At 44.0% G+C, this 27,988-nt stretch overlaps 2 protein-coding genes across 16 annotated transcripts in view; one reads left to right on the top strand and one right to left on the bottom strand.

The window, feature by feature from the left end:
- The window catches only part of IKZF1 (IKAROS family zinc finger 1), a 70,574-nt gene extending 67,442 nt beyond the window's left edge, over positions 1-3,132 (top strand). For all 13 annotated transcript variants that reach the window (XM_054816889.1, XM_054816886.1, XM_054816891.1 and 10 more), the window contains one exon: positions 1,629-3,132. In XM_054816889.1, the coding sequence (XP_054672864.1) occupies positions 1,629-2,335 (707 nt within the window). In that variant the 3' untranslated portion in view covers positions 2,336-3,132. The remainder of the gene's footprint in view (positions 1-1,628) is intronic.
- An 18,695-nt stretch (positions 3,133-21,827) lies between these two features.
- On the bottom strand, positions 21,828-27,597 carry FIGNL1 (fidgetin like 1). 3 transcript variants are annotated; one of them, XM_054816409.1, is made up of 2 exons: positions 27,567-27,597; positions 21,828-24,350 (listed from the first exon to the last, which is right to left on the bottom strand). In XM_054816409.1, exon 2 carries the CDS (start codon positions 24,340-24,342, stop codon positions 22,267-22,269), a length of 2,076 nt encoding a protein of 691 aa, XP_054672384.1. In that variant the 5' UTR covers positions 24,343-24,350; positions 27,567-27,597; the 3' UTR covers positions 21,828-22,266. The 3 variants fall into 3 exon arrangements, with proteins under 3 accessions (XP_054672384.1, XP_054672385.1, XP_054672386.1); XM_054816410.1 differs by having other exon boundaries at positions 27,552-27,595; XM_054816411.1 differs by lacking the exon at positions 27,567-27,597 and adding an exon at positions 26,648-26,769.
- Positions 27,598-27,988: the final 391 nt, after the last annotated feature.

Below are 27,988 nucleotides of genomic sequence, written 5' to 3'. Positions count from 1 at the left end.
CAAATTGGCAGAATAACAGGGAAAGGAAGCAAGAGGAAGTAGAAGTTTGTGCAGCGCAGCCCGAAGGTGTCTGTACCCTCCATCCCTTATAGGAACTTACGCAATGCTCAGAGTGTTTCTTTCTCTGCTTGCAGAGCATGGACAAGCTAGTGCGAAACCACGTCTTGTGGGAAACGTAGACAGCAGGACTTTCTGCGCTTCAGCTCTGTCATTGCAATAGTGTCATGCTGGAGGTTTTCGGGGCTCTTCGCTGACTTTGAATAGTCAATTTGAGTAGAAACTGGGTGGGAAATTGTTAATAAATTGATCTGCACATCTTCTGGTAAATTTGCCATGCTCCTATTAGCATTTCTTTTAGATTAATTAGGACTTTCCAAGGCCTACGAGTATATGTCATGTTGATTAGGAAATGGTGACAGCACCTCACAGAGATATTTGTGGCTTTCAATGAATTTCCCAAAATCTGCAGAGCTAGAAAATCCGTCACAAGTGTAAACGATGTGTTAGTGGTAGTCCTTAGGAACCTGTGGGAATGTTTTAGCCCTTTGCATTTACACAAATTTATTAGGAGCTTGATGATTATGTTGATGGTTTACACTGTTTGAGAAGACTGTTCAGGTTCATAAAATAGTTTTAAATACTTTCTCCCACTCCCAGCTTTTACCTTCTATGTTTTCCTTAATCCTATCTGTCCAGGAATTTTGAGAAATTGTAGTGAAACTCAGCGTGCAATTCTAGGGTAGCCAGCTAGAGATACATTAGTGCAGTCTGATTTAAAAAAAAATTGTGTCCCGCCCCTTACTTTTGGCATCTCAAATCAGAGTCGAAGTTACAGGTAACATGTAATCTTGCTCTATATGGGGCTTTTTACCTTGTAGGAAAGATGTATTCCAACTACAAATGCACTTAAATTTTTTCCGTGGTCCTTGACTGCTCCTGTAGATGGTAACTTTTTGACACAAATTTTCTAGGAACATTAGTAGGTTCTGGTAATGTGTCTAACTTATGGCTTATTTAAAAAAACAAAGTGTGGGGGGAAGTGGCAATATGAAAAGTTAAGGTTTTGTTGATTTTTCTCCGAAATGACAAATGACCACATTTCTGATGTGGGTTATTTGTAAGAAACTGAAGGTCTAAGACTAAACCATGTGATTTCCAGTCTCAAATTGTAAAGGTTTAGGGAAAAATATTGATAACGTGCTTCATGCTCTGAAGCACGAAGGCCAGACTCACTGTAACTGTGCTGGTACGCTGTCTTCACTAAAGACAAAGGCAAAGCCTCAGCTCACTGTAGGATGCAAATGAGGGAGTTCAGTTAGAATGGAGAAAGAGAAGATGAAGTCCTTGATCTGTAGCTCCCATGAGTCCCCGTATAATTATTTCCAGAATCTGTTTTCATCCATTTGCTTGCCCAAAGACCTCAAGTTATTTTGCAGGTTAAAAAAACCCCACCAACCAACCATTTTTCTGACCAGCTATATTAGAGAACTGTGAATACCTCAGGTGAATTTCAGAGGTGGATTGGATCAACTGTTTTCTCCCGTGTTGCTGTTCTATTGACCCATGATGTTCGGTTCCTTAAGAATGTAGAAATCAAACCTCTAACTCCTGGCTCTTCTTCACCGCAGGTGAGAAATGTCTGCCCGATCTTCCATACGATGCCACCACCAACTATGAGAAGGAGAACGAGATAATGCAGACGCACGTTATAGACCAGGCCATTAATAACGCCATCAGTTACCTGGGGGCAGAGTCCTTGCGTCCCCTTGTCCAGACACCTCCAGGTGGTTCGGAGGTGGTGCCCGTCATCAGCCCCATGTATCAGCTCCACAAACCTCTCGGGGACAATCAGGCTCGCTCCAACCACACGGCTCAGGACAGCGCAGTGGAAAACTTGTTGCTGCTTTCCAAAGCCAAATCTGTCTCCTCCGAACGGGATGCCTCTCCCAGCAACAGCTGCCAAGACTCAACAGATACAGAGAGCAATAACGAGGAGCGCAGTGGTTTAATTTACCTGACAAACCACATAGGTCCCCATGCAAGAAATGGCATCTCTATAAAAGAAGAAAGCAGGCAATACGACGTCCTGAGGGCAGGTACTGACAATTCGCAGGATGCTTTCAAAGTGATCAGCAGCAATGGGGAGCAAGTGAAAGTTTATAAGTGCGAACACTGTCGAGTCCTTTTCTTGGATCACGTGATGTATACGATCCATATGGGCTGCCACGGGTTCCGCGATCCTTTTGAATGCAACATGTGTGGCTACCATAGCCAGGACAGGTACGAATTCTCCTCCCACATAACTCGAGGGGAGCACCGCTTCCACATGAGTTAAAACTCCTCCAGCACCCATCTAGCCTCAAGAGCTGCGTTACAGGAGCTGCACGAGCCACGACAGCAGCAAAGCACAAGTCAGATGGACAGTAAAAGTAACAAGAGAATCAAACGTTCAGATATCTTCTCCCACAAGAAAAGATTTTCCTTTTGGTAGCATGCATTGTAACTCAGTTTTCTAAAATGAGTACTAAAGTTTTTACTGAAAATGTTTGATCACCAAAAACCTTTAGTAATATAAGTAGGAGCTTTTGTAGTCACATAGCTGAAAGCCCTTCCCTTAACTGATGCTTCTTGCAAACCTCCCTTGCCAAAACTGTTAACCACGCGCAGGATGCACCACGCGGACGAGGACGCGACAGGCAGGAGTGGCCGAGCTTTCTCTCTTAACACCCTGAGCGTAGGGCTCTTACACCAGATGTATGTTTTTTGACTTCCTGGTATTAGTTGACTCTTTTGGGAAAATTAAACTCGACTAAAGATGGAGGGGCCCATCTCAGATGACTTCACAGACAGCTGGGGTGGGACGGGACCCCGCAGCCAGAGGGCCCTGAATTGCTTTGGTGGTACAAAGTAGAACGTTTCCATCTGCAAGGGTGCTGCTGGTACTGACATCACAGCATGCCTTGTTTGTGTCACTAGGCAGGCGAGCAGGTATGTGAAAGATAGAAGAAACACCCTTGTAATATACTCTGTGAAGTATGAACTGCATTTAATGTATAGAAAAAGGGTATTGTTGGCTCTTCTTTGAATAAATGTTTTCTCTCCCTATCCAATAAAACCCCACTTTTTGTTAAGCAACCCCTCTTCTCGCTGCATAAACAAGTTACAATATATTTAATTTTTCTTTCTTTTTTTTTTTTTTTTAAGTTTTAGTTATTTGGAAAAGTATAATGTGCAGTTGAGAAAAGCACTAGCTAGAAATATGTGTGGGGAAAGTCTCCTTATGCACATTTTTCATCTTTTTAGACTGCCTGGAAAATATCCAAATGTTCTTCTCTTACATATGAAAAAAAAAAAAAAATCCCATTTTACCTGCATAGAAGATGTCCTCTTGTAGATTTTGTGGCTCTACTCGTAAGTGTTGCACTTAATTATTTCTAAAGCACTGAGCTGAATTAAACCAGCCAGTCGAAATTTGTAGCCTTCTCCCTTTTTCCTGGCACTTGCTGTTTAATGAGGGACCAAGCCCCGCAAAGGTGCCGAGAACCCTGGCTTCCTATTCAACAAATCATTTCACCAAGTGCTTAAAGTTACTTTTACTTCAGTGGAACTAATCTTAAGGTTAAAAAAAAAAAATTAGTGTTTTGCTGAATGGAGATCAGGGACTGCAGCACTTTGCGGAGTGCAGTAAAATCCAAGAGCTTTACTCCATGGCAGGTTCTGCGGCAGATACTGTAATTTCAATTAGAATAAAAACTTCTATGATTGATAGATTTTAACCCTGAATACAAATTATAATAAAAAAATATAGTTTTTAAAATTTTTTTTCTAAACTTCCTCTTCCAAATAGTTCATTCCTCTCCCTGAACACCCTTGTACTTTAAGATTGGGCAAAAAAGAAATTTTTGCAGCTGCATAAAAATCTGTCATCAGTGCTGTGATACTTCCTGGGCAACATTTGTAAAAAAAAAAAAAAATCATATTAACTTAATGTATAAATACTTCCACTCTGCATAATAAATGAGTATTCTCCAATAAACACGATCATGTAACCGACAAGACTGGCAGTCTTGTCATACAGTTACACATTCTCCATTCGTAAGTGCACGCAAGCACATACATTTATTATAAAAGAAATTCAGTGGAACCATTAATGCTTGTTCCTAGGCCAATTTGGCCTGATATGTGTAGCTATATTTGATATACATTTCCTATATATACATACTATTACAGGCACGCAGAGTTCCTTCTTCTGCTTTCACTTTTGCAGGTGTAAGTCAGGAGCAACAACACTGAAGTCAGAGGAAAGATACGGATGAAATAATGAATTGCACGTACGTGCTTTTACCGTATCTCAGGTCTTAGCTTTTTGTGCCAGCCGTGAGAGGCTTACTGCACGTGGCACGTGGGCACAGCGGTGTTTCTACACTGGGAGTGCAGGCGCGCACGCCTGTTCGGTAGCTTTGTCAGCAGGCCTGGGCGCTGCGCGTGCACGTCCGTAGGCTGGTGCACGTACCCACCGCCGCGAGAGCAAACCAGCCGTACGTGCTAGGCAGGCTAGGACATACAGGATGGCCAATGACCCCCCCAAAAAAAGAGTCGTGTGAACTGTAAGGTGATCCCCTCTACGCCCGCATTGCAGCTCAGTTACCTCAGGAGACCTTTTTGCTGGTTACCCCCAGCCCGAGGCACTGCCGGGGTGGGCACAAGGAATCCTCCGCCGCCGTCACCCCCCCGACTACGGTTTTGTCCTCAACGCGTGCAGCTTCACGGCAGACTGTACCCGGCAATGAGGCGCTACCAAATATTTTGTATAGGAATGACCTGAAGAGGACCTTCAAGGGGGGGAGCTTACGGTGATGAGTTTCCTTTATTTATTTATTTTTAAATAAAGTTGAAATGGGTTCCCTTTTTCATAGCTGGTAGGGATGCAATTCAGCTGTTCTTACCCCTCTCCACTTTCGACTGATACCACCCACGAAGGGACAAAGTAATTTCGCAGCCCTGCTGCAATGATGTCCTGCGTAAAGTCAGATGTTGGCTGTACAGAAACGGTCTGCCCTTAGTGCTCTTACACCTCTTTCCTACTGCTCTTAGATTTAGGCCACTTATATACATCATGCCGTAACTTTTTTTAACCCTTCATTTTAAGACACCCCAAGCTATAAAGGGGAGGGGGACAGAAGCTTGCTCAGGTGGGTTTGTTTCTTCGCTTTTACTAAAATCCCACACAAATAAAGCCACGTTCACTAACCAGGTACACAAGCATAGCTCCAGTGGAGTTTAAGGCTGTCTTGAACTTAGTTTTTAAATGTGATTTCTGATAACTGGGTAGGTTCGCTGCCTTTGCAACATCCCTGTGCACGCATGCGCGTGGATGAGTTTCTGTGTCGCTTTTCTGGTCGACAACATGCACATGCCCTATCTGTGGTTTTGTGTGTCGTTAATATTTTATATACATACGTATGTGTATATAGATCTGACATGGTTCGTATGACATGATGATGCACCGTCAGTCACGGTGGGTTTGTTTCCTGGGTCTGGAGTTTTCTTATTTATACTATAAGAGAATATGTTGATGTTGTATATTAAACAGTACAGTAGTATAAGTAAGTATATTAAGACACGGTGTATCAGAGGGCATAGTCTAAAGGCAGGAGCAAGCAGCATTCTCTGTTCACGAAGGAGCTTTTTTAGGTTTGCTTTTTTTCAGTGTTTTTTTTTTCTTTTTTTGCACAAAATCATCTTCAATTTGTTTGGAAACAAGTGTTTCAGTAACTTTATTTATGAACATGTGTAAGGATGGCATGAAAATAGGACGTTGTGTGTGTGTACATCAAAACAAACTGTGCCCTCAGAAAAATAGTTTAGTGTAATCTGCCTTTTTCTCTTTTTTTTTTTTTTTTTGCTATGGTGCAATACCCTGATATGGTTTAGCTGAACCCTAAAATGAGTGTAATATGGTGAATGGCTTTAAGTTTATATCTGTTTTTAAAAAGAAAAAAATAGTCGCTTCCCAGCCCTTCTCCCAGACACCACCTTTTCTTAATAGAAAAGTTGTATTTACACACTTTTTTCCCTGTGATTTTATATTGTAACTTCATTTTTCTTTGAGAACATTGTATTTAAAAAACCCAAGCAAATTTCATAAAAATTGGAAATGTTATTAAATTATGTCTGCAAAGTGAGATGTATCTTTTAAGACAAGAGAACATGGTAAAAAAACCCCCACAAAACCAAACCCAGAACGTTTCTGTCACTCTCTGAGTGGGTGAAGAAATCATTCGGTACAGCTGGAGGCCCTGTGTGTGCGTGTGTGTGCGCGCGCGCGCGCGTGGGGTGCTGACTGTGCGCACGTGGGGTGCTGTGCGCGCGCGGGGTGCTGACCGTGTGTGCGCGGGGGCAACGTATGGCGAGAGGCGGGCAGGCGGCTCCGCGGGCAGCGAGGGAGCACTGAGCATCGTGCTGCCGCACCTGTCCCCCGCATCACGGTGAGTCCATCCTCGCCGTCCTTGCGACCCGTCTTCCGCGGCCAAAAAAAAGGTCAGGCTGCGCCAGTCACCGTGCGCTCACCGGGTACGTGCAGCAGCCTGAAGCTGAAGGTCGAGTCCTACGCTGGCTGCCTCCCATCCAGGGTGTCCCTGGCCCCAGAGCTCACGCAGCTCCCTTCAGCGGCTGACTTCTTTGAGAAGTTTGCTTCCCTTCCGGCCCTCTCCTCTTACCCTTCCCTCCCGCCAGCCTGCCGAAGTCATTACAGAACACAATTACTTCTGCATGTAGAGTCATGGTAATTCAAAATAAAACACTGAGAAATTATTTCTACTATTTGCCATAACAAAGGTGATTTCTCTGTGGGTGTCCCCGTCTCCTTCAGATTCCAGCACAGTAAATTTCACATCACATATTTAATGCAAACAAAAATCAGTGCTTTGCTTAGAAAAAGCACCGTTTATAAAGTTTTAGAAATATTTCCATTTGTAAAACTGTATTATTATGAACAAAATGAGATGATTAAAAAAAAAAAGCCTCCAAACTCTAACGGTATTGCAATCAATTATTTTACAGGTTCCGAAAATCTAGATTTTTCCTTAAGTTCTTGTGATAGGTTTTCATCATAAACTGACTACTTTTCTGTAAGAAGGAACCTTTTAACATCCTAATCCTTCTTTTCACCGTCGTAGCTAGTTCTCAGTAATTGAAATGATCTACAAATTTCTGTTTCAGAGGGTGACTCTCCTGCAAAGTAAATATGGTCTGTTAAATAATAATAATAATCATCTTCAGCAGCATCAGCAGCAGCATCACAAAAATAGACCAAATGTAACATTGTTAATCAATGTTATTAAATCCTTGAACTTAAGTAGAGACATCCACCGATACAAATGAAAGTTTGTGTAGCTAAAAATCTATTCTGCGTATCTATTACCTTTCAAAGACTTTCTTTCAAATCATCGCATTAGTATCTTTTTCCTGCTCCCATAGTTTCATTAAATTACATCAGAAACTGCTGTAGGTGCCAAGATATGAACTGTTGTACTGACACAGACATACGACTGCCGGGGGTGAGTATTTTCAGCCTCGAGTCTCCAAGCAGGATTCCCAGTAAGCATCTAAACACCAAACCGGCGTTCAGATGTGCCCAGCAACCAACATTTCCTAGTCAGTGTTTAAAATCGAGAAACACACTACGATATACAAGATTCTTTGAGTAGATACCAAAATGAGAACTCAGAGCCAGACCTGGAGCGCACAGATTTGATAATGTAACAATTTCCTATATTTTTGGGGGGGGGGGGGAGCAACAGACGGGTGACACACGACAGGGGGATGGGATCAGGATCATTCAACATTTTATTTGGGGAAAAAGGGTTAGAACTGCCCTGATTTTACCAATGGACTGAGGATACTGCACTGGTTTTGTCAGCTTGTGAGATGGTCAAAAATAAAGGAGAAGCTTTCACCGAAAGCTTCAAGTTTCAGCAGCAGCAGCAACAATTTAAAAGCTGAAAATGTTGCAACCGGAAAATCAAAATGTTTGATTTCTGAAAAAACACTTTTCCTGCCTGTGCTGTGGGTCAGAGCTGCAGGGCAGCCAGGGCATCACCATCATGAAACACAGCCTGCTGCTTATCTGGAAGGAAAATGATGCATGAGAACAAATTCTGGTCTGAATGCATCATGAAAGACAAAAATCTCTCAGACCTGGCCTGTGGATGGCAACAGAAGTCTTAACCTTAATGGGAGGTCCATTATCCCAGTTTTCCAGTTTTAATTTTCGATGCGTCTTTTTTTTTTTTGGCTACACAGACTTTGAATTTTCAGGGCTGCTGAACGTGCAGTTCTCATGAAAATCACTGGTCGCCGCAGACAGGCAGCATTTCTGAAATCCTGCTGTAATTGCCAGAAGATGGGTATTCAGAAAACAGGAGGGCCAAAAATTTCGCATAAAATGGGATAGAATGGAGTGAGAAACCCAAAGCTGGGCTTCAGACAGCAGGAGTTCATCACATTTAAACAAAAAAGGATGCAGCGAGCATGGCTGAAACCCCGCTCCTGCTAAATTAACTGATCCCTGTTAACCACAGCGAGACTTTTGCTGCATTTAGCATTGCAATTTTTTTTACTTTTTTTATTTTTTTTTTTCATTGAAAGTAAGGTCTCACTGCTTTAAAGCCTGTCCCAGGACACGGAACAATTCCCGGTTTTATCTGTCCCGACCACACATATGAAACATGTGAGTGATAGAGGGCAGCTGGTGCTGTTGCTGCTGCCCGTGGCGGCTGCAAATCACACAAACCAACGCCTTCCTGTCCCTTGGGAGAGAAGTGAAGGTTCTGGTTTATAAGCAGTTAGAGAAGAAGAAGAAGAAGAAGAAGAAAAAAAAAAAAGAAAAGAAAAAAAAAAATCTACACCTTGCAGCAGACAGTGAGCCTGGGGCTGGCGGGGTGAGGAAGTTAATCAGCACCGAGCAGGCTGTTCGGGATGAGGCCAAACAGATGGCTCGTCTCTGAAACGGCAAAACGGGAAGCAGATGTGGCCACCGCTTCTCCCCATGCATAACTGGGAACCAGCCGGTTGGTGAGGAAATTTGCATAACAAGGATAATTTGGTATCAAAACTGTCCCTAGAAGTGATCTGAATGGATCTGGGCGCAGTTGACAGTTTTCACTTCTTGTTTCCCACTCAATGTTCAACCAGATTAAATTTTAATTTTGAACCTACTGTTTGCCGGAGGTTGCTCTCAGCTATCTTCTAGGGAAACCTATAATGCAGGCAGGGGGGACCCGGCGGGTCTCTGCTGAAGCTTTCGGGGCCGAAACACTGATCTCAGTCAGTTAAAATTTTAGTGACTAATTTCAGTGGGCTCTGGTTTTCAGATTAAAGCCCATAAACTTCACACCATCCTGTGCGCAGCCAGCAAAACCGAGCCTGAACTAATATCCTCTATTTGCGCGCACCGAAATTCATAGAGCCCGGACGCAGGTACGCTACGAGCCTGAGCTACCGCCCTTTGCAAGCCCCTTCCCACCCAGAGCAGAGCCAAGAGCCCCGGCGGAGCCCGGCATCTCTCCCTGCTGCCCTGGGGGAGCGGGGGGGGTCTGGTCCCCCAACTGCAAAGCCTCACCCGCCTGTCGGAGCCCTTCCACCTGCCAGCGCCGCACCAAAACACTTTACCCAAAAAAAAAAAAAAAAAAAAAAAAAGGGAAAATAACATGAATATTGAGGGGGCAGTTTAACGCGTGGATATGATGTACTGCAAGTAGAGGAGGGGTTTCTTTTTTTTCTCTTCCTCCCTATTTTGTTTCAAAGGACGTAGCAATGTCTTTTTGACTCCAGCTTTTACTTTACAGCGTTCCTGTTCTATTGAGAAGGACTAAATATACTGCAGCCTTAATACATCATAGAAATTAAAACAGAGATCCAAAGAGCTCTTAACATTCAGGGACGTTCCAATCTGGATTCAAACACTCCGGTTTTCTTTCACTGATAGTCGTAGAGTACAAAAAAGTACCTTTATCATCTTAGGGACATTCCTGTGTGTAGCCATGGGAGAGAATACAGGCTCATTCTCGACTGTGTTGGAGAAAAAGAAGAGGGAGTAAATACTTGCTGAAAACACGTATTTGCGGGTGCTAACAGAAGCATTGTTATATGGATTTTACTTTTTCTAGCACAGCACATATGCGATTTACCCCCCCCACCTCAAAAGTCCTACTCTGAAACATTCACAAACTCACTATTTTTGCATTGCATCCAGTCACTTAGTTCTAGACTAACAATATATATAGCATTTTATTTGCATAGTCTAGCAAACGCACATGGGAAATGCTCTTAACACACACATGTATGTAGGGGGTTTTTTGGACTCATCAAATATTGGTACAAATTAGAATGATTACTTCTGCTTTGGAAACATCTGTCTCACTATCCCGCTGCAAACGTAAGCTGGCTGAGACACAAACCAGCTTTACAAGGTCTAACGCTGATGTTATGACAGTACCGGACAGGAGAACGTCTGCTGCAGTAACCGGAGTAAACCTGAGTAAGTGACAATAACGAGGCTGCTGAGGAGCACGCAGCACGGACGGACCCTGCGGCTCCTGCACGTATGGCACGCTGCTTCTCCCCACGTCACAACTGCGTGGCATTTGGCCGACCTTTAGACAAAGATCGGATCCTGGTCAGGTGAAAGGGTAGAAATACGCAAGGAGAAAAGCTAGGGGGGGTTTAGGAAGACAATGGAATGCAAGTGTTAATAGAGTAAGAAGTCTAAAATTAAGGGTTCTCAACAAAATTCCGAATCCCAAACCAGGAGAAGGCCACTACAGGCGTCTGCCTGAGTTTCATTAAATAGTTCTTGATAGCCGAATCATAATTTGGTCATTGGAGGTAGGGGCAAATGGACCAGAAGTGATAGGAAGACCAGAAGGGAAATGAAGGGTGGTAGAAGATTGGGTGGAAAAATTAACACGTCAAGTTCAGCAGTGAAAAAATTACTCTCTACCACAAGGGTTATTACCACAGAATTAAGAAAAGCCAAAACCTGTGTGTTTCAGGGGAAAAAAAAAATTCTTCTGCCATTCATAACAGTTGCATGTCTTTTATACTGTGGAAGAGTTGGCCTCTTCTCTTGATTATCCTTAAATGTAAAATCAGTTTGTGAACTAAAACTATTTTTTGTTTGGATTTTAGCAACTTCCCCCACCACCACCCCCAAATCCAGACAGCCAGTGCAGGTGTTGTCACTATACATTCATACTTCCTTTTTTTCTTCAATACCTGACGAAGCAGAGAGTCACATAGTGTAAATCCTTTTTAACAATCCTTTTCATGTTGTCATTAATGTTAAAAAAAAAAAATTGTTTTTTTCTTACTATTCCAGTCTCTGGAGACACGCAGTTCTAGAGAATATGCTTTTTTGTCTCAAATACAGGAGGTGTGTAGCTCTTGACTTGGGGTGGGGAGGAGACTACAATAAGTCGAATTCTCTTTAATGACTCTGAACCAAAACCAAATATAATTTCATCCTATTATCTTTAAATTCATTCTATAGTTTCCAAAATCCAAGACACAATTTCTGAACAGCTGGTAAACAACAGCACTACTGTGAAACTGTTACATCCTTTTCCCTTCCCTGAAAGGGAAATTGTAGCAGAAAAAAGTCTTGAATTCCTTACGCAAGATCACGCAATGAGTTTTTGACAAAATCAGGATTGGTAGCCAGGTCTTCTACCACTTGCTTATTCTCCAGCCACAGACTCGACTTCCTCTTCAGCGGGTAGTAAATTCAGGAATCCGTGTTTGCAGACCTTTGCACTAACTCCTAAGAGCTGTAAAAAGGCTGCAAGTCTAAGAATTCAAGTCAGGCTTTAGATCACATCAAAGAGTGTGTGTGTATATTATATATATATGTACACTATATGTGTGTCTAATTAAAAATATTTCATAATTTATATATTTTTAACCAACAGTTGCCAGTTTTCCTTCAACTTCTTAATATACATAATATTTTGGCCAAACATACCCAGATACATAATCCTTTCCACAATCAGTTGTTGAAGTTAGACAGCTTTGGCCTTGCAAATGTCTTCAAATGATGCAAGAAAGGAAAAGAGCACTGGGAAAGGGGCCTCTGCCTGACATATGGCACCGCAGATCCTCTCTCAGTTTTCCTATGGACACACGACGAGCTGCTCAAATAACTGTTCTACGGCGACCAACCGATTTAACAAATTGGGATGCTTTTCTAAGCCTTAAAAACAGTGCAAAATCACTATATTTTCCCCTCTCGACTATCTCAGGAAAAATTAAAACCCAAAACAAAACACCCCCCCCCCCCAACAGGGCAATAGCCACGTGAAAATACTATGCTCTGAAGAAAAAGAAACCTCCGATGGGTTTAGTTAGCAGGGTAATTTACAACAGAAAACAGAAAGCTCACTGGAAACTGCACAAATACCAAGGTGCAAAATAGAAACTTCAGATAAGCTGTGGAAAGAGGGTGGGATTTCCAGAAAATAGGGAAGGACTTGTTACACCCTCCTTGTCAAATTTTGCAGGATCACCACAGCTTCTCTGGAGAAACAGTACGTGCAGATGGGGAAAGCTGAGAGCTTTCCTTTTGGTTCTGCTTCTCCCAAATAAACCGCTTGCCTAATTTCCTTTGCAATTAGAGAAATACTCGACTCAAAACCCCATCCTTTCCACATCTTACTGTGCTGGCTACATTTGCCACCGAGCCTCTGTCACTTAGATAATTTTATTTGATGTATATATTATAAGTATATCAAAGCCTGACTTCTTCTCAAAACCTAGGTTGCATCGAGCTCAAGCGGCCGGGGCGGTGAGGAGAGGGAGCCTGGCGCCATTCAGCATCTCTCGGCGGAGCCTCTCCAAAAGGTGTGCAGGGACGGAGGGACAAGTCCCTTCCCCGCCTCACGCCACACCAGCACGGGAAGTTACAGAGCCCATCTCCCTCGGTGTTTTCTGAGGTCATCCTTGGAGCTTTTTCCTCCAGAGAAGCAGAATCAACGCTTTGTCATAAGTGAGGTAGCAGGGTCTCGCTCTCTAAGCTCTCCCATCGCGACTGCCTCCTGACAGCGCGTCACCCCGAGCCCTTCCCTGGGGACGTGCCCTGCTGAAGCCCCATCGGCTCCTCGAGGTCCGAGCTGCAGCATGGGCCCGGCACCGTGCAGGAGGAACGCAGGCAGCACCCCAGCCCTGGGGTACCCGTCAGGCAACCGTCTCAGGGGCGTTCACCCGCCGCCACTCAGCCAGGCACCTCCAGGCACCCCATTTCCTCACGGGGGGACGTATTCAGCCCCACAGCGCAGCTTGGTAAGTTTGCTAGCCTGGAGCTAGAGAGGAAATACCTGGAAGAAACAAATGCACAGAGGTTCGGTGGCAGTGGAGAGGGGAATGTAAATTTACACGATGCAAAAAAACCATATTTTGGGGGCAGTAAAATACGAAAAATAATTTCTTCAGAAAATTGCACATTGCTCGTTCTTGGCTTCTTTAGACTAAGCCTGCCCCCGCATCAGGAAAACACTGGGAGGAATGAAGGTAGATATAAAAAACACTGGCTTTTGCAGTTAGCTTTCTAAAAAGTTTTATGGATAAGGAAAAAAAAAAAAAGAAGGAATAGTACAAATGCCATGTACAATCAGCATACAAAAAGTGGGCCTGGAAACAGCGCCTGCAAAGATGCATGTTTCAGAGAAGGGAGTTTTTGGTTTTTTTTTTAAAGCAGCCTCATATTAGTTTCAGTTTTAACTATGTATCAGGAGAAAATAAAATAGGGATTTTGTATTGACTTATGGAAGTCTTGAAAAACTACACAACAAAGTCCCGGACCCCACAGAGTACCTTATCCCACTTTCCACACAAAAATTAAGTGCAGGATCCAAGGTTGCCCCTCTCTCCATTGAACAGGCAGGACAGCTGTGTTACATGGTACAGCAGCAGCGCCCCAGGCACCAACAGCAGTCACCCCTAGCAAGGTTTCAGTACCAGCGTGTTCAGACCCGTAGGAAAGAAGAAGAGGGAGATGTTATCACCATTTCCTCTCTCTTCCCTCAGACAACTGGTCTTTAAGGCGAACGCTCCCTTCAAAAAAAAAGGGAATTGCAGTAGCATACGGCTTTCCCCCCGACCACCCATGCCGCCGCGCTGTGCCGCTGCCTTTCCAGGGATTTGCTGAGCGGCGCTACCGTGTTGAAGGCCGAATCTGTAGTCCAGTAATTTGTTGGTTCAACACAAGGCATGGCTGAAACAAGCCGCCTGACTCAAAGAGCGTACGCTTCCTGTTGTTGGCAGAAAGTGAGACTTCGCGCTGTTCCCCCTTGCTTCCTTTAAAAACAGTGCCAGGAATTGATGTAAATTGGCTGCAGAGCATCTGACCCACAAAGCAGGGAAGTGAGAAACTGTAGGACTCGGGAAGATAGAGCAATATTAGCCACCTATATCTAAATATATATATGGTTTTTTGATGTACTTGATCAACGATCATGGATGGCATCAGCGATTTTCACTTGAAATGCGCTCGAGAGGCTGAAGTCGTCAGCAGCTCTGGAGAATTCTTTCTCCAGAGAAATCAGTCGAGTGGTCTCTTCAGTCACAAAAACTATCTACAATGCCGACCAGGAACGGGCATGCCTCACGCTGCCCACAGCGCTCAGTCGGACATTAGCAGAGGGACCACCCAGGACGCTAACTAATTCCCCAGCACGTAGGAGTTCTGTCTGCTGGGACTTCTGTCGAGTGGGTCAGGAGAAGGTCCCTGCGGCGCTGGGGTGCCAGATGTTCCACCCTATTACAACAGCACTAATGATTTTTACTTGCGAGGCAACACAAAGAGAGCAACAAATGCCATTTGCTATCAACCAAAACTCAAATGAATTGAGACTGTTGAACGAATTGGACTCAGCTCCTGGTACCTACCTGTTACATACCTACCTTTCAATGCATTTTCAGCCTGGGAGACTGCTCATATCTGCTCATTTACTCTGCTATTACAAGTCCCAAGATCAAGGATCAGTTTCAACATAAATGCACTGTATCGGGATTTTCACCTCTTTTCCCAACCCCAGTGTAATATTACAGCCTGAGACACAAGGTAGGATTAATCTTTAAAAATCCTATCTTTGTTAAATAGGGAGTTCTAGAGATGTCTGGCTGGTTTTCACAGCTCCCCCCAAAAACTTCTTCTTAAAAATCAAAGTCCACCCAACAAATCAACAATAATCCTTAATAAAATGCCAGCAACAAGTCATTAATATTGGATGATTTTAAGTGACAAAACAAGAAAACATAACTTTGACTACCCTTGGACTTTCCTTAAGAAACCGGGTGGACTTCTTTGGGAAAAGATCTCCATCTGGTGGCAGGCTATAAAAAAGATCAAGTCAACGCTACAGAGGTGTTGCTTTCGTGAAAAGACTGCTGTTACCAGAAATGGAGTGGATTTGCTGTGGATAATTTTTTCTCCATAAATTCCGAAACCTTAAATAGGCTAGACTGAGCAAGGCACCTTTTACTCCTGCTAAGTCTGTCCTAAATGAATGTCTAACAGAAGCATTTGAGCTCGTCTGGCTCCCGTATCCCGTCGCACGATCCTTCCTGCTGACAGCGCTGTGGGCGAGCCGTCCCCAGCCCGTGGATGATGAGAAGCAGCAGGACCATTGCCACCTGCAGCTCCAGGCCGATGCGTCCCGGCTATTAGGACTCACCTACAGACAATGGCCATACCCCTCTACAGCGATATAACTAAGGGGGTACTCCTTTTCCATTGCTGTAAGGGCAATAAGACTCTTAAAAGACATTATTTTTTTTTTTTTGTGGGGATTATGTTATACAGAAAAAAGGTAACCTTCCCTGGTATAAATTACGCCTACTTTGTGGTCACTAGCGGAGGGGGTTGTACTGTCGTAACTCTTCGGGGAGTTGTACTACCATAACTATTTTTAAAAGTAAAGGAGAAATAGTTTTCATGAATGAAACTACCAGGAGCAGTCCCCAGCATGCTCAAGTTTGTCCCTTCTGAGACATCTACAGACAGAGTTCGTATATATTTTTAGCAGATGACAGCAAAAGTTTCTGAAAATTTGATCTTGAGTTCTCTTGCCTTTCTTCGGTGCAAAGCTTCTGGTTTTTGGAATGACTTCTGATATCACAATGTTTTAATTATCACGTTTAATTTTTTTCAGTCAACTATAAGACTCACTGTCATATGACAGTAAGGCACTACATTAAGCAGGGTGAAACCTTTCAAATTTATTATTAAAAATCATTCAAAACAATCACAAGGGATGTTCAGACAATAACAGACTAATCACAGAACCTGGGAACCAATGACCTATCACCTCCTCCCTTGCCACTACAAGTGTATTTTTCTATTTCTTCCTTCTCTCCAGTTGTAGCTATACCAGCCCAGACTGTCTGCGACCTTCTTGAAAGTGGAGTTTTTCTTTTTTTCTAATTTTATGTCATCACTGCTAAATGTATACTTTTATACAACCTAGATGGTCTTTCAAAGCAATGCATTAGCAGATCTGCTGTTTAGTTTCATATGTCCAGGTGTTTCCACTTCACAAAGCCCACGGAGAATTTCAGGATGCACTATTCCAGTTCCAAAACCAGGCAAACTAATCTGAAACAGGAATTTTCTATTGACACAACTTAAGGAAAGCCTCAGGTCCTGGAAGTTTTTCTCATGTGGCTTTGGTGAAAAGCCTCAGAACAGCCCAGCTGTATTCCTAGCTTGGACGTTTGGTTATGCTGCGTACGCTGGCAGCCAAAGGAAAGCACGGCATTTTCAAGAAGTACGACAGAACGCAAGACGCCACCCTACCCACAAAGTCTACAAACTAACTCAAGTATCTTACCTTCTGTCAGTCTCTTATAAGTCTTGCATGATATTTTCTGAAGACAGAAATTATTAAATTATTGTAATAGCAGTGCATAGTTAATTGTAAAACCATAGTCAAAGTGCAGTTATAGACAAACAGCGAGGCCGTATCAACAGGGGTCTTCTCTGCAGCAGTGTCAATGTTTTCATTAGTGACTTAAGTGATGGAAGAGAGAGGCTCCAATGCATAACTTTTTGCTGTCGAAACCAAGATGGGAAACCACAGTAACTTCAGAACAACTTTGCTGAAGATGACCTACAAACTGAAAAGAAAAAACAAGCGTCACGCCCCAGTGAAAAGTTCACCTATCTTCCTCCCTGGCATCCATGTTCAGCCTTCTACTCTGCTCCAGTTTCATTCCTTACCACTGACGAGCACTGTCCACTTCGGGGTACCACAACGCAGGAGAGACGTGAACCCACAGAAGCGATCAGAAGTCTAACCAACAGGACATTATTAAAAAGAGTGGAAGAGTGACATTTATTTAGTCTAGGTAGCATTGTCATCCCAAATGACAACAGAGCTCGACTGTTTAAGTACCTGCTGCAAAAGGGATGATTAAACATTTCCCCATGTCTGAGCAATAAGGACAGGATAAAGCACAAAATGTTTACATTATAGCAATGCAGATGCGGCATTAGGGAAGAATTTTTGACCATCTTTGATCTTGCTAAAGAAGAAACCAGGCAAGAAAGCCATTTTACTCATGGTTAACATCAAGTATTTATCAGCTTGTGTTTGCACAGCAGCATATACCGTATGCAGGAAGTCCTGAGTGTGATCGTATCATCACTGGGATGGGTATGAACGTCCAATACTAAAAATGGTTTATGTCCAAAAAGAGACCAAGGTTTTTATAAGTACTGAACATTTTAAAGAACAAACTAGGCAAAACACGCACCAGGAATCACAAAAATTAATTCACCCTACATTAAGTGAGAATTTGATGATTTCTTAGAGGCCTTTCTAGATCCATAACTTTGTGATAAAGCCATTTTGGCTTCACATGTATGAGCTAAGATTATATGCAGGATCATATGCAGTTTCTGACCTAAGAGGACAAAAACAAGTACTAGAGATCGATTAGTACTGCAAATGCTTGTAGCCACAGCACCATACATGACTGGTTTTCTGCAGGCAAGATAAAGAATGGTAATAAAATATTATAAAGTAGGGTTAAGAAATCTCGTCTTTGGGAACTTTACGTCAGTACCTTCACTAAGCACTGCAGTTAGGTGAATTGTTCTGCTGAAGGCATTTATGTTGGGTGTAGATGTGAAGGGGTTTTGTTTTTTTTTTTTTGGGGGGGGGGGCTGCAGGGGGGCCTCCATGGGAAGAGGCCAGGGGCTGTCCCATGCCACACACAGCTGGTTCCAATGGACCCATGGTGGAGCAGATATCCCATGGACAGCCCACAGCAGAGCAGATGGATATTCCTGAAGAAACATGGCCCATGGAGTGCCCACACCAGAGCAGAGGGAAAAGGTGAAGGGGAAGGAGCTGCAGCGAGAAACTGCTAGGTACCAACCATAACCTTCACCTCCTTGTGCCCTGTGTCGGCAGGGTGGGAGAGCTGGGAGCGAAGTCGAGTCTGGGGCAGCAGGGAGGAAAGGTGTCATTTCAATGCTTGTCTTTTTTTGTTTCTTACAACCCCTATCTATTTGAATCAGGATTAAAACAGTTTTCCCCAAGCTGAGCAGTTTTGCCTGCAATGGTAACTGGTGAGCGATCTCCCTGCCTTTATCTCCACCCACAATCTCTCTCATCCCGTTTTCTCCTCCCCGTCCCACTGAGGAGGGGGAGCGAGTGAAGGGTTGGGTGGGCAGCTGGTTGTTAGCCAAGGTTAACCCACTGGAGTATCTCTTTAGGTAAGAAAACTACTCACGAGCCTTCTTTCAAAACTCTACCAAGCCAGGGCTTTCATTTAAATTTCAAGGGAATGTGCACTCATGAGTTTGAAGACAAGTCCAAGCACTGTTTGTATATCTACGGTTCAAAGTATCTTCTAGGTCTTAGTAAGTGCTCACCACAACCAAGCCCCCACTGCCATCAAAATAATAATTTTACTAGGAAAAGTGCTTTTTTGATTATTTGTTTGGTGGGGTTTTTTTCCAATGACGTGTTGGCTTGGGAGTAGTTCCATAGTTTCTATTAGAAAAACAGAAATTGCCTTATTTCAACAGGACAATCTTACTATTGCTTTTAGAGGCCAGTCTGGGTTTCATCCACTTGCCATTAGCAGGTGATGGTCGTTGCTGCTTCATCAGCTTCTTACCTCCTTGTGTTGGCACAGTTTTCTATAAATGAAAATTCATCTGGCGATTTCATACTGCTCTGAGACAATTTTGCTAAGTTAAATACAAGATGCACTGAGAAAATGAAGAGTCTGAATTGCCTTGATTATTAATAAGACCTCACCTTTCCAGGACTGCAATTATTTACCTTTATTTAAGAGAAACTAAGAGATTGTGCACCAAATGTTACTGAACCACAAAACCAGAGGAAAGTCCTGCATTTCTTCTTACAAGGTTCAGCCAGCCAAAAAGAATAAATAATGAAGTACATAGGGTTCTGCATACACTAAACAGATCCATTAAAGTGGATTTATCTGCACCATTTCCCTTAAATTACAATCATGCCCTACTTCTGTGCAATTTTCTCTATTTTGTGAAATTATGTGGCCGGCAATCTAATCTCTTGTTTGGCGGCAGCGTTCTAGCAGGTTATGAAATACATATTGGGCTAATATTGGAAGTCCTGCTGACTTGGGAGTCCTGCAGCAAAGCCTGAGTATTGCTAGATGGCTGAAGAGATAGTCGTATTACCTGCATCATCACTAAAAAACCCCAAACAAACCCAAAATACTTTACCTAATGTTGCCTTTCACTATGTGTTTTCTAAGACAAAAGCAGGTTCATGTAATTTGACATTAAGTAGGAGGAAGAATACTCCTTCCTGGTGCTGTAGCTCTACCTTTTATCTCGTTCACAAGTTCTACTTTGCAGAAGACAAACACAGCGGCACAGCATTTCTCTCCCCGTCCTTCTCATGTTAGGAGGCATTTTATTCTCCATCACCATGCGCGTTCTCACTGGTCCTGTCAGCACAGCCATTTCCATTAAAATAGGAATATTCAGCTACATAGATGAGCACAGTATGCTCACAGAGCATACCAGAATAAATCCCAGCATAAATAAGGCAATTATTTAATCATACATAAGGGTTTTATTACCCTTGAGCAACCCTTAGGTTTTACTAAACAATTAAAATTCTCTGGGGTTTTCATTCACTTGCCTGAGGAAAGATTTTAAGGAACATCTTTTCATTAGGGTTGGAGAGATGTTTGGAGAGAGCAAAAATCTTACCTACTACATGTTTATAGCTCTCCCAACACTAAACTTGTAAAGGCAGATTTAATCTCATAATCTTTACCCAAGTGGCACCAAAGTCAATCAGTTTGGACCACATCACACATTTATTCTTACAAAATAATCTAATTACTTTCACTATTTCAAAAACTAAGATAAATTTATTGAATTTTTACATCTCTGAAAAAGAATTTCTAATACATACTATACTTTACTAAAAATGTAGGTAAGACTAGAACTGACTTTTTCAATGTTTATATCAGGATGAGCTCTAAGAAATCCCAAGTCTTCCAATTATTCTGAACTCAAGGTTCAGTATAGTCTCATAGCCCCTGTAGTTCCCAAATGGCTTTAAAAAAATGCTAGCTAAACAGCATTTATCCATTTTTAGAAAAATCTAAGTATGACTAGCTTTTAAGATCTGCATTTTCCCCAGTAGGAGAAAAAGTGCTTTAGAGAAATTGAAAATAAAGCACGGACACCACTGCAGCCAGCTCTGCCACAGCAACAAAAGAATCCAAAGGAAAGCTCTCAATTTATTTTCCATTCAGGGGCAACTCTGTCCAGCCTGGGTGAGGACAGGTTACGTCAACAAAAGGCTGTGCATTTATCTCAGAGGTCAGGTAAGAACACCGAATACAACCTAGCTAGAGATTTTAGCAGATTTTTTTAAGGAGCAGAGGAACCCAGTTGATGTTGGGACACAGGATTTCTCCTTCCTGGCCACTACAGTCCAATCGGGTGCATGCTCGGACTGAGGCTTCTCCCATCTTAGTTTGATGGATGCAGCTGCTGCTGGGTCTGTCTGTGGGTCCAGCCAGGAGTGAGGCTGAGCCCGTAACCCAAACGACAGACACACACAAACACACACAGATGAGGACACAGAGCGAGCAGTGCCTTTACACAGCAAATGCGCTCACATAAATCATACAACACAGCCCCATCTTGTCCCTCATCTCCAGCTGAACAGGATGGAAGCTCACCAGCGAGACAGGCAGGCCCTCGCATTCTCCAGCTTCACGAGAACACCGCGCTCACAGAGCCTTCAAACATCACCATGGGATTTCAGTTCATCTAAAACCCATGCCCAGACCTGAGCCCCCTTACCCTGCCACTGGCTCATGCCTTGGCTCTCTCCAGGTGCTGGTTTCCTCCTACTTGCCAGCTAGTCCAGCTTGAAGTTTGCTAGTGAGTTGTGCTAGTGAAGTTTGCACACGCACTGGGATCCCTACAGCACCCAGCCCTGAACACAGTGGCAAGCCCACGGCTGGCCCTGAGATCCCACAGCCCCTGCAACCCATGACCGCAGCGGCAGGAGCCCAGACCTCCTGATAACACAGGGACACAGCACAGAAACCACGGTCAAGCAGAAAATTGTCAGAAAAAGGATTTAATAAGAAGCTGTGATGTGGCACAGGGCTGTCAGACAAGAGCACTACTTACATGAGACCCTTCCCTTTTATCCACCCTCCTCATCTTCCCACATCCACCCTGACTCCTTCCTTCCTCTGCTCCTGTCTCTTCCCAAACAATGCGCCCCTAACTACTTTTCCCCATCAGTCCCAGTTTTGCTACATCCCTACCCAAAATTGGTATTTTGGATGACATGACCTGGGTCCCCTCAGCGTAGCGTGGCGTTACTGATACAGCACAGTGGGCCCCAATACTCCCTTCAATTATATGTGAGGTTTGACCGTCTTCCCCTTAAACATCAGTGAAATTCGTCCATCTTTCTCAGCAGCCATCTGTAATTTTTGTCAGCTACTCACTCTGTTACTTGTGTTCAGCCATTTCTCGTATCATGACCAGCAGCTTCTCACAGTCTTTTCAGCTGGCTAAACCTCAGGCCAGGGCCTAGACATCCGCATGCATAACATAAGATGATTTATTTCAAAGACAGAAACAAAAAGAACTGCAGACACCCTAAATTATCATGGGTTTAATATGCGACAGCGCTAAAGAAATGTTTCAGTGAAACAGTTATGATGCAATTATCTACCGCAGCCAAATGTCTGGTTCCAGGTTTCATACAGCTCTAGGTCCTTCGAGGAGACGCTGGGCCGCACAGTTCTGAAGGCACTCTCAAAGTCCAGAAATGCGATAGGCCGTACTTGGTCTGGCATGATGGTTGCAATGTCCATGGACTGAAGACTGCGGATAGGGCCCAGAGAAGCTTCTCGACAGAGCTGTGTCATGTCTGCCCCAGAAAATCCATTTGATTTCTTAACTATGAGCTCAATTTCCTCTTCATTTAGAGAGCAGTGCTCCTTTGACATTAGACGGGTAACAATCTGTCTCCTAGCTGAGGCTTCTGGAAGAGGAATGTACAGTCTCTTCACTAGTCTCCTCCGGGCAGCTTCATCAATTTCTTGGGGTCGATTTGTTGCTCCAACCACTAGAATACGATCTTCAGAGGAGGTTGTTGCCCCATCTAACTGGACCAGAAATTCAGTTTTTATTCTTCTCGATGACTCGTGCTCCCCATCTCCACGCTGAGACAACAGAGAATCGATTTCATCGATGAAAATCACTGCTGGCTGTTGACATCGTGCCACAGCGAACAGTGCACGGACCATCTTTTCTCCCTCACCTACCCACTTGGAAGTCAGAGAGGAGGCACTGATGCTAAAAAAAGTCGCTCCAGACTGGCATGCAATGCACTTGCCTATAAGAGTCTTGCCAGTCCCGGGGGGACCAAAGAGAAGAATTCCTTTAGGAGGACCACGTAACCCAGTGAAGATGTCTGGCCTCAGCATAGGCCAGACTACTATTTCTTTTATGGTAGCTTTAGCAAATTCAACTCCGGCAATGTCATCCCAGTTGACGGGAGGCCCATGGTCCATGATCTCATGCATAATGAGTTCAACCATTTTTGGTTCTATATTTTTCAGTCGTTCATCCACAGGCAGCAATGGATCTGTCGGTCCTCCTGCATGAGGTTTACACTGTGCTCCTCCGTTTTCATTTCCATCTTGCTTTGGAACTGGAGGAACAAACTTGCCAAATGGACCCCGAGATCTGCCTGCACCCAGTGATTTTTTTACGCCTCCATATGACGAGACTGGTGCGCGCTGGGGTAGGTTTTGATATTTCTTTTGCTGATCCACCCACAGCTGTTCCTTTGCAGTTCTAAAACCAGGTACACCGCTCTCTTCATTTCTGTTTTTATTCCCTGAAAAACTACTGGTTTCTGTACTAATGGAAGCCTGGCACGGAGCAAGACTAGGAATCACCGTGCTGCCTTCATCAGCCAGACCATAAAACGCTTTTCTTTTTCCAGAACTTGTGGACCATGCAGGTATAGCTGATTGATTGGAAAGAGACAAATTTTGTCCATCACGACAGTTACTCGACATTTGCAGAGAACTACTGCTTGTCGCTTCTTTACTTCCAAATAGTGGAGTTGCCTGGAAACCTGTATGAACCTGTTCGTTTAAAGAGGCTGAAGAAGCAGGAAGCGTATCTGAAGTTTTGGTCACAGGAGGCACACTGCATTGAAGAGACTTTGAAGATGAGGGATGCTCAATGAGATCTGGTCCCCGACTTGCATGTTTTGCTGAGCCAACACAGAGCTCAGTCTCTCCGGCACTGCTGCAGATACTGAGTTTAGGAAGACCTGGAGTGGCAGAGGCACTGACCCCTTTATCAGCTAGTACACAGGCATCTGCTGGTGCCATCTGAGAGCTCTGGACATTTTTGCCAGCCTGCATCCTCTCTTGCACACACTTTAATTCAAATACATTATCTGTTGTCAAGGCAGATTGCCACTTGTCACTGTCATTTTGCTGACACTTTGCCAAAGTCAAAATGTTTTCAGCATAGTTATTCAAGCCAGTCTCTATGTTGTCAGAGTCAATAATTGCAGAGTATTTCTCTGCGTATTTTTTAAACAGGTTGGCAGCACAGACCTGAGAGATCTCAGAGTTTGCCCATGCATACTGAATACGAAGGATTTTGGCACGGTATTCATCTGCCTTCTGTCCGGGTGTGCAGGTGCCAGAGGTAATAGCAAAGTAACTTTTCTGCCAGTCACTCAGGTGCACGGTGCTGTGCGTGGGGGTTTCCATCACTGACACTGAAACAAACATAAAATACCTGCTGTTATAAAATGCATTTCTCAGCTATTTGCTTTGTCTGCTTTCCCCCTTTTCTAAATACAGATACATGAAAACATACATTATTTTTATTGAGATAAATAGTACCGTAGAACTTGCAAGCCACTTAGCCACTTTACCATTTCCAAAAAGCAACCAGCTTTGTGGTATAAAGGCATTTAGATTGAGGTTCTCTTTTCTTCCTTGTTGAAAGAAAGAAAACAAGAAGGAAAAAAAAATAAATAAGAGAGACTTTGCTTCTAACCAGAGGTCTCCTGGGGAGGTAAGTAGACTGCAAAGAACAGTAACAGATGGCCAAACAAAAATTGGCCTTGTTAAATGAAATAACCACTGCTTTCACTCTTATTTGACAGAATACGGCACTGTGCAGAGATGGACAGATTATACATCACTGTCAGAATGATGACATTTATTACAGTGATGGTAATAAAAATGAAACAATGAAGCTAATTAATAAAACTATATGCAAAGTCTGTGAGGGGAGGTAAAAGTGGAATGAATAAGCCTGAATTTAGTAAACTTTCAGATTATGAAAATATTTACAGATCCATAGCAAATGTTCAAAAGTATTTATTCTATTTAGAACATACTAAAATCTCCCCATTTTACATTTTAGAGAAACAAAGATCTTGTGTGTTTAAAGCGATCCTTGTTTCTCAGGTTTAGAAAGCAGAATTTAAATTCCTTCAGCCATTTTTTAGTTAAAGAAATAGGAAAGATGACATTTGGCTAGGAAGGAGCATTTTGCCAAGCTTGAAAAGATATGCTCACGTTTATGATGTTTTTTCAGTTGGACTAGATGATTGCTATAGATCCAACTGCAATATTCTATTCTATTCCATTTTCAAATAAGTCTTTCTCTGCAATGTATCATGTGCAGAAGTATTTCTGATAATGTCAAGAATTCATGATTTCAGAAGAGACACAGGCACAAGCAAAATTAGAGGAATCCACCACAGCCTCAACAGGGTCTGCAGAAAACTCCTAACACACAGTAATACCAATCTTCTTATTTGTCCATAGGGGACATACATCTAATATATGACATAACCAAAATACATCAAATTCTAATTTCTCTTTTTTTTTAAAAAAATCGATATGTACCATGATGTTCCAGCCAGAGAATACTTAAACTAAAAATTGTTAAAGTGGAGGTCCATATATTCTGCACCCCTTCCAAGAGAGTACGAGTCAACTTGCAATCTTCTTCTGAATCAGCTACAGACTATGTATGAGTGCCGATCAATGTACAGGTGTAATGTACACACAAGACGGGGGAGACAGACCTGAAGGAATACAGGGTGTGGGAGGTCCTCTCTATTTACTTTCAAAAAGTCTTGCATTGGTGTAAGACAACAAAGAGCATAATATGATTATGGCAGGAGGGGTTACACACATCATGAACAGTAAGGAGATAAATTGCTTTGGTGTGGATTTTTTTTTTACTTCAGCCCAACTTTGTAGAGCTGTTTAGAAAAGTCAAAACATCTTTTACCTGCAAATTCAGTGCCTTTACATGGCAGCCAATGAAAAAAAAAACAACACAAAAATAAGATTTCCTCTGAAAAATTACTATCAACTTTTGCACTGTGAGAAATCTAACTTACACCTACCAAATGAGGTGCAAATCCCCACCATAATCCATCTGCAGCTGAGCGACAGGTGAATAGGAGATGGAGGGGTGCAGCCTTTTATTTAATTTCTCTAAACAACCACTAAACAACATAATAATTGACTGTCGCTGTGCACATAACTTTTTTGTAACTGTTGAATCAAAAACATCTTATGAAACATAAAAGCTAAGTTCAGAAAAAGTTTAGTGGCAGGCATTTGCTCCCATGAAATATCTCCATAGATTTACATCATTCACCATGTAAAATCTCAAGTTTGCCACCACTTCCTAAAGATTTAGTAGTCATCTTCACAGCACTGAGGGAAGGTCATAATAAGTGAACAGTGGTACCCAATTTACAATTTCAGTTTGATTTTTCTTCTGAAGTATTTTCTAATATCATATTCTCTCCCTATTCTAATACCTATTAGCTGTCCTCATAGTCTTACTATTTTTCCCCAAGAGATAGCCAAATGCGTACGTGGACAGTCGGTCCTTCTTCAACAGCCAAAACTCTTCCTAGATGTTGTGGGCATCATACTTTAATGTAAGTGTCTAAAGTTGGGGGTTTATCAAAGCATCGACAATAATGAATTTCTGACATGCAAGTGTTCAACATCAGCAAACAGATGGGTAAGTAACTACCTGACAAGCCGTGTGGTGGATGTCATTACATTCATACCTGAATGTATCATAGAATCATAGAATGGTTTGGGTTGGAAAGGACCTTAAAGACCATCTAGTTCCAACCCCCCTGCCACAGGCAGGGACACCCTCCACTAGACCACGTTGCCCAAAGCCCCATCCGACCTGGCCTTGAACACTTCCAGGGAGGGGGCAGCCACAACCTCTCTGGGCAACCTGTTCCAGTGCCTCACCACCCTCACAGTAAAGAATTTCTTCCTAATATCTAATCTAAATCTACCCTCAAGGCCACTGCCCCTTGTCCTATCATACATATATATATGTATGATATGTATATATATCTCATTCAAAAACATGGGGAAAGCTTACTTGCCTCCAGGCAAGTAAACCAGAAAAGAAGCACGCTAGGTGCGCGGGCAAGGCTTACACCTCTCCGCGGCTGCAGAGCACACACTAGCCGGTACCGTCCAGCCGGCAAGAAGCCAGGACAGGGCCTCTCAGCTCAGGAGCCCTCCCAGGGACAGCTTCAAGCAGATCAACCCCCCTCACCACACCGGGGGAGGGGAAGCCGAGACTAGAGCCCCGAGGCTTCCCCAGCGGCCTTAGTCCCTCCATACCAGGACGAATGAACCCCCCCACCTCGGAATCAGCTGGGTTCGGGGGGGCCGCCCGTGAGGGTTCAGCCGCGCGAGCGCAGCGAGGGCCTCATCCCTGAGGGGAGGGGGACGCCAGCGGTCGCCAACCGCCTCCAACGGCCAGGCCCCTGCAGCGGAGGACGGGGGAGAGAGGGGTGGGGCGAGGAGAGCGAGGCACTCGCGCGGGAGTGGGGCGCAGAGGGTGTCCCGCAGCGCGGCCGCAGCAGCCACGCAACTCCCCCCCCCCCCCCTTGCTTCTCCCTCCTCACCGCGCACACACCCACCAGCCACGGCCGCTCCAGCCGCCTCAGTCGATCCCGCGCCCGCTCTGCCCTAGGCCCCGCCCGCTCCCGCCCACCAATCGGATAACAGCGCCCTGGGAGGCGCAGCCAATCAGAGATCGGAAGGGAGGGCCGAGTGGAAGTGGGGAAGTTTCGGTGCGTCGACGTCATCCGCTCGGGTTTACCGGAGCTCTGGGAGCGATGGAGAACGAGAGGGCGGGCGGGCGAAGCCCGCACGCGGGCATTCCTGCTCCCTATTGGCTGAGTGAGACGTACGCCCTCCAATGGACGCGGGATCCGCGCCTCGGGAGGCGGGCCGGCCCCGCCCCGGCCGCAGCGCGCGGCGTGGTACGTTGCGTCCCGCAGGCCGAGCGGTGTCGGCGACGGAGGCGGTGACCCCCCATGGCGGCCCCGGGCCCTCGCCC

This window comes from Grus americana, chromosome 2, assembly GCF_028858705.1.
Source record: "Grus americana isolate bGruAme1 chromosome 2, bGruAme1.mat, whole genome shotgun sequence".
Taxonomy (NCBI): Eukaryota; Metazoa; Chordata; class Aves; order Gruiformes; family Gruidae; genus Grus; species Grus americana.
Note: the sequence above shows the minus strand (reverse complement) of the source record. Positions and strands in the feature narration are given on the sequence as shown.